General features: G+C 35.2%; 1 protein-coding gene across 1 annotated transcript in view; it reads right to left on the bottom strand.

Moving 5' to 3' along the window:
- ESR1 (estrogen receptor 1) overlaps positions 1-13,235 on the bottom strand; it is a 154,807-nt gene that overhangs the window by 58,186 nt on the left and 83,386 nt on the right. Inside the window, 1 exon segment of the mRNA XM_027688528.1 lies at positions 7,701-7,817. Coding sequence (XP_027544329.1) covers positions 7,701-7,817 — 117 coding nt within the window.

Raw genomic sequence — 13,235 nt, 5'->3', positions numbered from 1 at the left:
TTCATTGGGAATAAAACAAAATCCTACAATTTCCTCTGAAACATAAGGTCATTGTAGCTGTTGTACATAAGTAGAAGTCAATAATGTAATTACATTCTTGATAGATTGATAACACATTGCTGAAGCTATGACTGCAATGTAGGTTCAAATACTGTAATGTATCTCAGCCTGATGGTCCTTCCAAGGTGATTTTGAGACCTTTGAGATTTTGAGAACTTTTCTCTTTGATTCTCTCTGTATAAATACTTTATTTGGTTACAGAAAAGTAACACCATTTTCCAAATTCAGGCCTAATAAATACTTCTTTTGAATATGATTCAGACAATCACCCCCTTATTTCATATCCATTTGTCTTTTAGAAAATCAACCAGAAATGTAAATCGAGCTGAAAACCCAGGTGGGTTGACAATTACTTCAAATGAGAAACATTGTCTGAAATCTTCTAAAACATTAATCAGAATTTAATGTCTAACCTCAAACAGGCCTGCCTCAAGTGACAGTGCTTAATAGCCTGGCTTCTGACAAGGATATCTAGACACTCAGTACTATAAATATATAATAGATTTGTGTTCAGTCTGTGCACCTGGATTTTGCAATCTTTTCTACTCCTGAGTGAATGACTGACGTATGTCTATTTATGTGAGTGTTTTTTTCAAAAAATATCTCTCATCCTTTTCCAAACGGGGGTCTTTTCTCCTCTATAATCAGGACTACCTCTTATTAGAGATAGAGGAAGAGTGGCCACAGTGGGGGCTTAGATTCAGATATTCTGATTCAATTCCTGGCTCTGCCACCACTTTGCTCAGTGATCAAGTGACACTACATATCACAGTACCCCAGAACTCCTATCAACTAAAATGCAGATCATAAAACTGGTCTTCCATGTTAAGTTTTTAAAGACCTGGTGACAAAAAAAAATTGCTGTGAACAAGCAGGCAAATGTCACTTGAGGTCTCTAATGACTATTCATAACCCGTAGTTTGAAACCAATGATCTACTAAACAAAGATGAAGGTGCAAAACATGATTCATCCTAATCTGTATTTTGGCATTCGATATTTGGCAGTCACAGTGCATGTTTTAAAGAGCATCTGAGGACATGTAGAAGTGAAGCAAGAGAAGTTTAACTAACCCATCATTCAAATCAGTGCTGAAACTCCTGCACAGATCATAGTAAGTTTTGGTTACAGTCAGTATGGTAACAGCTCCATTTCTAGGCAATATTTACAAAGAGGCCATAAATAGTTCAGGGATCACAATAAAGCCCTTTCAGGAACATTCCTTACCTGTACCTCAGCCATGATTTAGGAAAGCCAGTAGTTTTAGGAGTATCATTCCGTTGGTATAAATCTCAAAGACAGAAAGAAATTTTAGAAATTAATTAAATTAATTGGGTATTGAAGGTATTTGACCTGATATACAGGACTGAGTGCTAGAACCGAACTGTAAATGCCTAGCCAAGAGAAGAAACAGAATCATAGAATTACAGAATCGTACAATGGTTTGGGTTGGAGGGGACCTTAAAGATTATCTAGTTCCAACCTCCCTGCCATGGGCAGAGACACCTTCAACTAGACCATGTTACTCAAAGCTCCATCCAACCTGGCCTGGAACACTTCCAGGGATGGAGTAACTTCTCTGAACAACTTGTTCCAGTGTCTCACCACCCTCATAGTAAAGAAGCTCTTCCTACTGTCTAACCTAAATCTACCTTCTTTCAGTTTGAAGCCATTCCCCCTTGTCCTATCACTAAATGCTCTTGTAAAAAGTCCCTCTCCAGCTCTCTTGTAGCTCTAGTACTCTAGGAATTACTCAAGCTCAGTAAGAAGACACCAGCTATTCAGACCTACGAGTGAATGCACAGTGACACCCTGAGGTACCTGTAGTATGAACAAGTGGCAGACAGAGCTGGAGACACACGAAAGACCCTAGATTTAACTTAAAATTAATTAGCAATTTATATGGGGACTGTCTCATTACTATATCTACTCCCAAAAAATATCACAAATAAAATAACTCCTAAGTAGGAATTTTTAAGAATGAAAAGGCCAAAAAGAAAATGTAAACAAGTATACAGATATAATTAGCTTTACAATCTCAATAGTGTTCAATAGTAAAACATTAGAAATTCTGCAATATTGTTCTTATTTTTTATATATCTAATTATAGCATATAAATAAGATAAGACAGTTTGTCTCATTTCCACTTCCCATTTTGGGACTGTAAAGGTCTTAAACAACCATGTATAAATTCAGTGTTGAACCTCCTTTGAATAGGTGGCCTAAAAAAAGACCTCTTGGAGTTCCTTCTAACATAGGTGGTTCTGTGAAGTGGAATAGGAAGAAAAAATATTTTTGGCTAAGGTGTTCACAACAGTGGTCTCTCCCTTTTTGGGGCAAAACAGTGGAACACTATATTTTGGGGTAATTCAATGGCACACAAAGGGGGGGAAAAATTCCACTAAAAAATCTGGTTTCAATTCCACCTTTTTTTTTCAGAAAAGTGCTGTAAACTCACAAAATTGTGCTGCAAATGTTGCTAGACTACATGCTTTCAGCCCATCAATTACAACTTTAAAAAGTACATTTCCTCTTACGTTTATCAGGCCCCACCTACACAGTTATTTGGATGAGTACAGAACAGTATGTCTAATAGATATCATTAAGTTTCTCCTCAAAAAACCCAGAATTGTTTCACATCCACAATCCATTTTCATTCATTCATTAATTTCTCTTTATAATATAATATTTAATTGAAGATAATTACATGGAAAACTAGAAGGCCTTGAGCTCTTACAGTGGTTGCACCAGACATCAATTTACTTCTACTTTTGAAAATTATTTTAATAACTCTCTAGCCCTTTTGCATGAATAAATATAGCAATCAGCAAGGAAGCATAGCTCTCTCCATTTAAAGACAAAAATCAGCAAGGTCCTTCTCTGAGAGGATGGAAAATTTGCCAAATGTTTTTCTCTTTTCCCTGTAAAAATTTATCTTAAACTTTGGCAGGACTGTCACACTGAACCAGACTGAATTCCATGTGATTGCATGGGAGAATGTAAGAGAAAAACCTAAAGACCCCAGTGTCTAGGACTTAATGAAAGTTTCTGCAGTCACCTGGCATGTGGTTACAGCACCCTGCTACAGCAAACATAGACTTTTATTCTCTGGGCTGTACCACAGGGATCTCTGAAATATTCTCAGACACTTTGTGAGAGCAACACTGAAGGATGTAGGCTTCAAGTGCACTGCAATGCTGGACTTCCATTATCACAAAAAACAACCCTCAGAATCTTCTCTCTACAACATGAAATTTCAGATTGTCCAAAGACAGTACATACCCCTGGTTGTATACGTAATGGCCATCTTGATCTAGCACATGAGCACTCAAATCCTTGATTGCCACATTTCACACGACTTCAGGTTAGGAAGCTATCAGCATTCGATAATTGAAAGAACTACACAGTTTTCAGGATGGCTAAACATAGACTATCTTGCAAATAACTGATTTTTCATTAAGGATCTAGCATTTAACATTGTGGCACACTTTTTCCATAGCCACTAATCCCACTAATACTGTGTTATTCAGATCACACAGAACATTTCATGATAAATCTGACTTGTCACACATTGAAAGGAGGGGACGAATATATCATGCTATTAACTAGAAACACCCATTCATGTACCACACTATAAAAACACTTAATTAATAAACAGCAATAAAAATAAGGTACTTCTGGTTTCATAAAATTAGGTTCTTTGGAGCCAAGTCATCAGAAAGTCATTAAACCAATGAAGAAATGGAAAACTAGGTCCATATTGGAGCAGAGATCACCTGCAGCATACACATGGTTGGAGCTTCAGGGTTGTAACTGTTGTAACAACTCCATTTGGACGATGGGAGTTCCCCCATCACGTGAAATAGTAAGTTGGAATATAGTTTTCCAAACCAGAAGAGAAAAAATCTTCAAGAAGGCATCAGTGGGTGGTAATAAAAACAAGGCTACTCTTTCCTGCTACCTAACAGAAGACGGACATGACAAGGACCTTTGTTCTATGTGTCCACTTTATCCTCACTTACAAACAGGGGAGCACACACTAAATAATAACATATAATTTTAAGGTCTTCCGGGCTTATTCAGAAAGTGAAGCATTTGGATAATGCCTCGGATGCTGACTGCATCAGCAGAGATTCTGGCAGTCTAATTGTCTCTTGAAGAAGCACAGTTACAAACTTGCAAACATATGAGGAGAGAAAGCAAATAATTCTTCAGTACTGAAAGAAGTTTTTAAAAGATGTAAGAACAGTGGAACAAAAAAAAAAATCAAAAAAAAATCAATAAAATTTCCACAGAAACTCATAAATAAATGTTCCTACCATACAGCTCAAGAGCCACCTGAAGCCTGCATCTTTTCTAAATGAAGCCCCAAAAATATATTTCGGTTGTGTCCACTCTACTAAAAACTATAACTTTTCTATGCTATTTTCTAACCTTCTATGAGAAAAACATCAGCAACCATAGTCTATATCCTATGTTTAGAGTTATCAGAGTCATTAAATTAAGATTTTGTCTATCTTTCCCCACATTTACTGAAACTCAATAATTAATATGAGTTATTACTCAGAAGTTAAATGACAGATAAAAGTCACAAGTTAGCAACTTTGACAATGTATTAAGAAACCTCAGCTAATTTAGTGAAGAAGGAAAACTGAGATTATATTTAGAGAAAATAAATATTACAGCTGTTTTCCATTATATCTAGAAGGTATATCATCATAAATTGTGGAGATAGACATAGAAGTGAGATAAGATACAACTGAATATTCAAATGTGTGACAGAATTAATGCCTTAGAAAAAGGAAAATCCTTCAATATGGACAAGAAGAGATTATTTAAATTAAAAGATTCAATCACAAGAACTATGAATTATTAGAGAACATTGTGAACCTTGAGTTAACCAGAGCTACATGATATGTGTTGAAGAAAAGTATTATTATAGGATATCTATTAAAACAGAAAAGCTTAAGAGATCTCCTCAGAGAAAACGACGACAACAAAAGAAATTTAAAGGTTATCACTTCAAAGTTAACCAGATGGCATAACAAGCCAGAGAGAGTTAAAGAAGTGTTTGGATTATACTCTCTGGCACCTGGTGTGACCCTTGGGGATGGTCCTGTGCAGGGCTAAAGGTTGGACTTGATGATCCTTGTGAGTCCTTTCCAACTCAGTATATTCTGAGATTCTGCAATCTTCATCTAAGAGAAATGTGACAATTATAAAGGTCTACCTTTAGAAGGAAAGCTTTTCTTTTCATCACACCTATGCAGACAATAGGGGATCAGTAATGACTCCAGAAGGATCTTGAATACTTTATTTCATCTACTTTGACTTTCCCTTCTTTGAATACTTTATCTGCAGGCATGCCAGAATTATTACGTGCAACTGAGGAATCTCAAGAATTTTTTCCAAGACTCCATAAAATAAATATTTTTAAATTCTTGTCTATGAACCAGTGATGACTTCAGTGCATTATTAGCGGTCCTATAGGAGCAGACACAACTTATGCTGATCCTGATTTTCTTGTGTTTAAATTGTGAGTTGAGTTCCTCAAAAAAAAAAAACAAAACTCACAACCAAAAAGCCCAAAACATTGACTATTTTTGAACAGCCAGTTGCTGCAGTGACCATAGAAATCTTACAGCAATGTAAAAGGAAAGAAAGAAATCCAGAGGACTTTTCTCAAGTGAGGGCCACTGTATGAAATAAAAATTCCAGAACATCTATATTTCAAAGAAATTTGGACAGAATTACAGTCTTTTTTTTTGGACTACTTTAATGTACATAATAATAGTTGAGGATTCTTTACAATTTTTATGTGAGTAAAACAATCAAAAACCTATTATAACGTGCATCTTAGAGAAGAGATATGAAAAACTGGTACAGTGGATCACTAATTAAATACATGTAAGTATAATTGGATGTAAATGTGCCAAGTGAAAAATGTAATATCATCAACATAAATCATAATTATATATCCTAACTATGATCTGCCATATGTACAAAGGTCAAAGCCAAAGCTGCATGGCAAATTTATATATGGGAGTTTCTGATTTTAGTTTGCCTTATCTGAAACTCTACCTTCTCCAGATCATAGCTGTGATACTAATCACATACATCTTACTTTAAAGAGTTCTGGCCATATATACCAGGATGTTAAGACAGAAAAAGAAAAATGTCTGGACCAATACACTAAATCTCATGAAAAAAATCAACTACTGCCATAAGTGTTAAAATTAAAAAGAGATTTTACATGCTCTTCCTGCTTGCTTCCAAAACCGAGATTAACAAAATCAGTCTCAGCTCTTTGCTAATCTTTGAGTTAGAAAAATGCAGATGCAACCTCGAAATGCGTCAAAGGATAACACCAGTTATCCTTTACTCTTTCCCCTTTGCTTTTTCTCCCAAGATTCCCAGACTTGACCTCCCTTGACTGGACTTAGAAATCCTTTGTTGCGAAAAGAACAAACATGATGAGCTACTTCTCTCTCTTGCTCCAGATTTTGTGACATAAGTAAGCATTACGTGTGCCAGAGAAAGGGAGAGCCAGTCTGTAATTTAAGTAGCTTTTTTCAGACAAAAGACATAGGATCTAATCCCTTCTCTTCTGAGCACTTTGCTAATTTTTTCCTATAGACATAAGTTTCAATACAGCTACTGATTACTCTTCATTAATAAAAGCAATCTGATATTTTTAGTAGGCTACAACAAGGTCTTCTTTTGCTTTCCAGCGACTATGAAATGTTATGATTACCTGTTCTTTAATGTTCTTAATTCTTAGGAGCACGGCATTTTCAAAAGGATTAAAAAGAGCTAACTTCTGTCTGCTTCTGACAAACAAGGTACTATTACACAGAGGAGAAAGGAAGGTATCATGATCGATCCAAAACTATGTTACAAAAGAGCTCTTCCATCTCGGAACACAACCTAGTGATTTTTCAGTATTGTCATGTATTTCTAATTTTGCATCTAAAAGTTAAACATACAGACATATGTTAAATGTGCAGAAACGAAGTTATTTAGTGGTATTCCACTTCAGCCTAAGCATTCAGTGCCTGATTCTTCTTCTCTGACATTATTATTACATAAGTATGTTCCAAGAAAGTGGTATTTAACTCAGTTTTTATGAAACAATCCTTTAATATGGTTGCATTAAATTAACTCATACTTAAAATATGTGTACAGTACTGGAATTGAGGAATTTACTTTCCCTTCCAGTATTCACAGAACAAGTATTACACATTCAGAAGTTTATTTTAATGAATATGGACTAATTCAAGCCTACCAATGCTCTTCACACTGAACTACAAAATGCTGCAAAATCTCGTGTTAACTTATATCATCAGAATCTGAAGTTTACCATAAGAAACCAAAAAAATAATGAGTTAAAAATAATAACAGAAGAATTCTAATTTCATTGAAGTCAATGTTCCTATTATTTCTGATGCAAATTTGGGCAAGATAACATGGTATTAGGGAGTTTTTAATTTTTTATTTAATCACTCTTTGATTTAATACACTTCAGCTCAATAAAAGCAGTTAGTTCCTCCTTTAGTTAAAAACCAGAACAACTGCCCAATGAAGTCGAAAGATGGAAAGGCAGACAACAATGCTGAGGATTTGTTGATGGCTGTGTACATACCACCTTTCATCATTCCCACTTCATAGCATTTTCTCAGTCGACAAGCCTGGCAACTCTTTCTTCTGTTCTTGTCGATGGTGCACTGGTTAGTAGCAGGACACATGTAGTCATTGTGCCCTGTAAAACCAGAGGGAAAGTAAGGACATGGTTATACACAGAAACAACAAAACAGACTGTAATAGTCCCTTGTTTTTCACTAAGTATTTAGTACATCATCTAACACCTTAGGAAGAAGGTAGAGTTGCCATCATAACCTGTCATAAAAGTATTGATACAGATTGTGAACTAACATCTCTTCATCACACATTTATTCACAAGTTCTTTAAAAGTGAAAACACAAATTAAAATTTCTGTAGGCTAATTAAAATAATGAACAATTGAAGCAGTCATGAAAGAGGATAGATTAATATGAACAAGTGCTTTGAATTTCTCGCTTTTAGCCTAAGAAATACAATGCCATCTGGTTGTGTGTGCATGTTGATGTTTAACCAACAGACTGCACAAAATGAGGTTTATAAAATGTAAAAGGTCTATGCACGTAAGATTTTATCTACCACAGTCTGGGGCAGTTAAGAAACAAACAAAACATAAAATAGAAGCAACAATTGTTAATTAATTAATTGTACCTCTTGGATAAATGTCACTAATTCCAACTGCATGTCTGATATATGCAAAAACTTTCAGTCATGACAAATTCTAAAATTACCATATGCTGAAACCAAGCTTGTTACTGGTACCTTTTCCTTCAGAGCTCCTCTTCCTCATTTATTAGTCTCTACATCTCAATACTAGTAAGAAGTATTTTTAGCACACCATAATTTGTTACTGCCAACAAGCCTCTATTCTAATTTGCTCTTAAAAATGTGTGCTTAAATTCTGCTATAAAATTATTTTCCAACCATAGACCAAGTTTAGCAAGGATGAAAAAGACTTCAAAATTATCTCATTGGTGCTCTGTATTCATCCAAACATAACTAAGGTACAGCACACAACAACAAGAACAACAAAAAAAAATATTGCAGAACTGTTTGTTCTTTCTTTCAGGTCGAGGGATCAGCTTGAGGTAGAGTGGAGGTTTGACAGAGGCCTTGGTCTAATCAAATCATCTATCCTTGACTACAAATTAGAAAATAAAGTAAAAATTACTATCTGATTACACCAGGAACATCTGCTCTCTAATGCTGCATAACTGGGATCTCATAAAAATAAGTAGCCAAACTGTAAACTTATTAATAGGGGGACAGCTGACTACACACTTGCTCAAACAGACAGATTATTATATTTTAGATCTATTGGACAGAATAGTATAATTCTGGAAAAATATGCACCCACATGCTTCACGCCAGGACTGAGGTAAAAAGGTGCAACTGAAACACCACCTCAACGCAGCATGAAAGACCAGTTCCTCTGGTGGGATACAGACTATTCTATATCTGATTCAAAACACTTCACATGTAAGGAAAATAAAATCGAGTCAGAAAGAAAACAGCCTCAACCATGTATGCAGTATCTACAGGGAAAAGAAGCAGAAAAAGAAAGCCATGTTTTTAAGAAAATGCACTTCTACTGGGTCATACTAAACAGCAGCAAAAGATTGTAGCACCTGACCTCAATCGCCAGCCTTGTTTCATAAGCCAAGTTCAGAAATAGCATGAGATAAAGATGGAAAACATTAATGACTCTTTTTAAAAGCAAAGAAAAACGTTGGCAGAGTAGCTAATCTTCTTTCTAGTGAAGTTAAAAGGTAAATTCACATGGTGAATGATTGCAGGCTTTGAAAACAGCAAATAATTTAGAATATCATTTAGGTCTCTCTAAAATAAGCAGATAAATGTTCCCACTTAGGTCAAAGATGAACATATGCTTACTGCCTTTGCTGGACTGGCTGATGCTCATAATGTTCAAACCTCCAAAGAAAAAAAAAAGAAGCGACTATGCAAAACCAAAAATCAAGTAGAATCAATATCAGCAGGGCAGCCATCCTTTATTGCTGTGCTTATATAGGTGATAATCTTCTCCTTTGCTCTGAATCTATATTTCCTTATGCAAACTGTGTTTGGAAATAGGTACTTGGTTTGTAGAATAGTACATAAAATCATCCTATTTTTAATAGAGCTACAGTTCCTACATTCATATTATCATATTTTTTCATTTGAAGAGCTTTATCTTGAATTTACAATTTTAAGGCTATCATCATTACTGTGTTTTCATATGTATGATTTGCTGTCTAGACAATCCACTGTTCTTTCAAAGTGCTTGATAGACTTCACAGAATAAAGACTGTAAAATTTGGCTGCAAAAAAGGAATATATTAGGATATATTGGGTCATATTAATAGAACAAGAGCAATTAACACAGAATTATTTTTTTCTTCAATGTGTAAACATTTGTCATATTATATTCTAATAAATGTCAAGATTAGCTGGAGGGAATGGTAAGCTTAAGCAGTACAAAAGTTGTACAAAAAAATGAACTAAAGAAACCAATATGCTGGTGTGTCAGCTTAAGAATGTTTAATGACAACTTTACAAAGCCAATAAAGGAACATTTTTGTCAAGTGAATTTTGTGTGATACCTAAACTGAGATGGTTGCATTGACTCATCATGTATTTTGAAAAAGCCAGTAATAATTATTATCCTTTTACTAATATGTGCTTTGCCTTTAACTATTCTTTTATTTTCAATCTTCAAGGCACACATATTTCTTAAACCATTCTTTATCTATCTGCATAAGGCAGCTACCAGATTAGCCATTACCTTTGGAAGCACCAGATCCTTCTGTGGTGCTATTCTGTGAAATTAGCAACATTTTCATACATGTCAGCTAGGATGAAAGGAAGGCTAGAGTGTAGATTTTATCCACACCTTAAGGTGCCAAGCAAGTGGCAAGTGGGAAGATTGCAGTTGAAAAAATCAACCTTGAAAAGAATAGCCTCACTAGTAAGTGGAAGGTTTACCTTAATAGCAAAAAGAAAAAAAAAAGAAAAAGAAAAAAAAAAGGCACCTGGACATTGCATATGCTAACCCAGTAAAAGCAAATGTTCAATGAATTAAAATAAAAATCTACACCAATTTTAAGTTAAAGCACCCCAATAAAACTGCACTGATTAGTTTTAAAATCCCACTCTTTCCTAACAGATTTCACAGCCGAACAGAAGATTATGCCTAATTCCTTTATAAGCACAGACACTCAAATTCACAGCTTAATTACCCTCAGACAAGGTCTCTAGAGTTGGAACTTGGGTTCTCTTAGCAGCTACCCAGGACTGTTGAGGAGATTAATCTTCTTTCCGGTTTTAAACCAGCAACACATTAGTGCATGTGACAGTAAGGAAAAGGGCCTAGAAGACTGTAAAATATACTTCATTTGCATCCAGTGTGGAAGTCCTCCTTCTACACATACCTCAGGAAGAAAGATTATGAGATATCCTGAGTTGGAAGGGACCCACAAGGATCATCAAGTCCAACTTCTGGCCCTGCCCAGGACGATCCCCAAGAATCACACCATGTGCCTGAGAGCGTTGACACACATTAATCACAGAACTACTCAAGAATGAGAAAGGAGGAAAGGTTAAAATCTATATACTCTGTATTATGTCCTTCAACTATGTCATATAACTTCCACACTGTGTTTGCCTTCTAGTGTCTTCATGTATGCATAGCACTGTTCACATGTGCAGTTAATTCAAGCCAAAAGATTATGATACTGACCTTTCCTTAAACCTTTCCATACTAATGGGAAAAATGAAGAAGGAAGGAGAACGGGCATTGCATGATACCAAACCTGCTGTCATCTGACCAGTATAATGCTGCATGAACTTATACATTGAGAAAGGATGACCTACAAAAAGTCAGTATTTAACTTTATAAATCTATAAATATAAAATTATATTTTCTAGTCCAGTAGATAATTTTGAAGTTTATATTATTGGCCTTAGTCCTAAAATTTCCATTGGTGCTTCACTACTACTTCAGGATTATGATACCACATGCAAAGTCTACTTCTACCACAATTCCACTCCAATGTTTCTAATTTTAGACAAGGTAACAAAATAGGAAGTATATTTTTTCTTCATGACAAATAAAAAAAGATGAAAATACAGATCTAATCTCTACAAAATCTGGCAAGGAGTGTAACATCAAGTTTCTGTTTCCCTAGCTAATAAATCACAATTGTTTTAAATCCTTGGCACATGATTAAAACAACAGCTGTGTTAAAGGGAAAAACTCTCACAATGTATTACTCACAACCATCTCAGTATGATCCCTCCAGAGACAAAAAGCATTTTCAGAGAGAGCTGTAGGCAAGTCATGGCCATCTTATTCCCATAGACTTTGAATGAATCTCTTGTATTTTTAGCTTCCCAGATAATTTGAGCTAAAATGGGAATGGGTAGAATTCTACTACAGAAAACTCCCACAACTAATATAAAGAGGCCAAGAAGTTAAAGGTATCTCAAATTACTCCTGTGCACTTAAAATTCAATCAATTCTTATCAACAAGAAAATTAATATAACTGCATTTTTATTCCAGTTATAACAACATGTTTGGATTTTCAGTACCTGAAAATGGTTCCTGGTACAATGTATTTTTCAAGGAGCTGTAATGTAGTTATCCTCAGAGTACCCTTGCAAAGAAATTGCAAGTATTTTTATTTTACTGGGGGGAAGAGGGGTGTGATAAAGGATTCGCACTGCGCAGAGCACGCAGTGGACGTGGGCATTTCTAAGCACAGTGACTTGTCTGCATTGAAGTCTGTGAAACTGAAACTTCAGTACAGTCAACTGCTGGTTTGTTAAATTATTATACTACTCTTTGACATCAGTATTTTGACCAGAAAAAGACCGTTTTCTGCGTATGTACTGCTTTCTCATGTAAAGTAAAACTAGTTATTATCTTCTTTAATTTATTGATATATATCTGTGATCCTTGATTTTGCTTGCTCATACCATAATACCACCCATACTCTACAGAAGAGAAGGATCAACTAACACATCTTAATCTCTTGTCCTGCATATGTCTAGCCACATTTTAAAGTGGGAAATAGCTGTGTTATTTGTAACAAAGGAAGCCCAGCTACTTCAGCAATTTGTCATTAAATTAAATCAAATCTTTGAGAGAAATACATAATCTTATTCAAAAGATTCAGGCAATAAAGTTTTCACTGCATCTGCTACTAAATTATACCAGCAGTTAATTGCCACTCAAGTTCTTTTACAGTAATTCCAAACTAGCACACATAATTAAATAAAGCTTGTTAATAATCTCCTTTTGGAAATAAATTACATCATGCACTTCCAGTACATTTATCATTTTAGTTATTTGACACAGTTTTTTCCAGTTTGATTTCCACTTCTCAAAAGTGACTGCAATGGACAACTTAACCTACAGAAAGTCTGAAAGCCTGTGGGAGTGGAATTTATGGAGCCATTTTAAATTAATAAACCCACCTCAATTAAAGGAGGTTACAAAAACATATTTCCTGTCACAGTCTCTAAAACAAAGTGGAACAGTTAAGCACTTTCCTGCTGGAC

The sequence above is a fragment of the Neopelma chrysocephalum genome, unplaced genomic scaffold (assembly GCF_003984885.1).
Source record: "Neopelma chrysocephalum unplaced genomic scaffold, ASM398488v2 Primary Assembly neopelma1_23, whole genome shotgun sequence".
Taxonomy (NCBI): Eukaryota; Metazoa; Chordata; class Aves; order Passeriformes; family Pipridae; genus Neopelma; species Neopelma chrysocephalum.
This window is presented reverse-complemented; position numbering and strand designations above follow the sequence as displayed.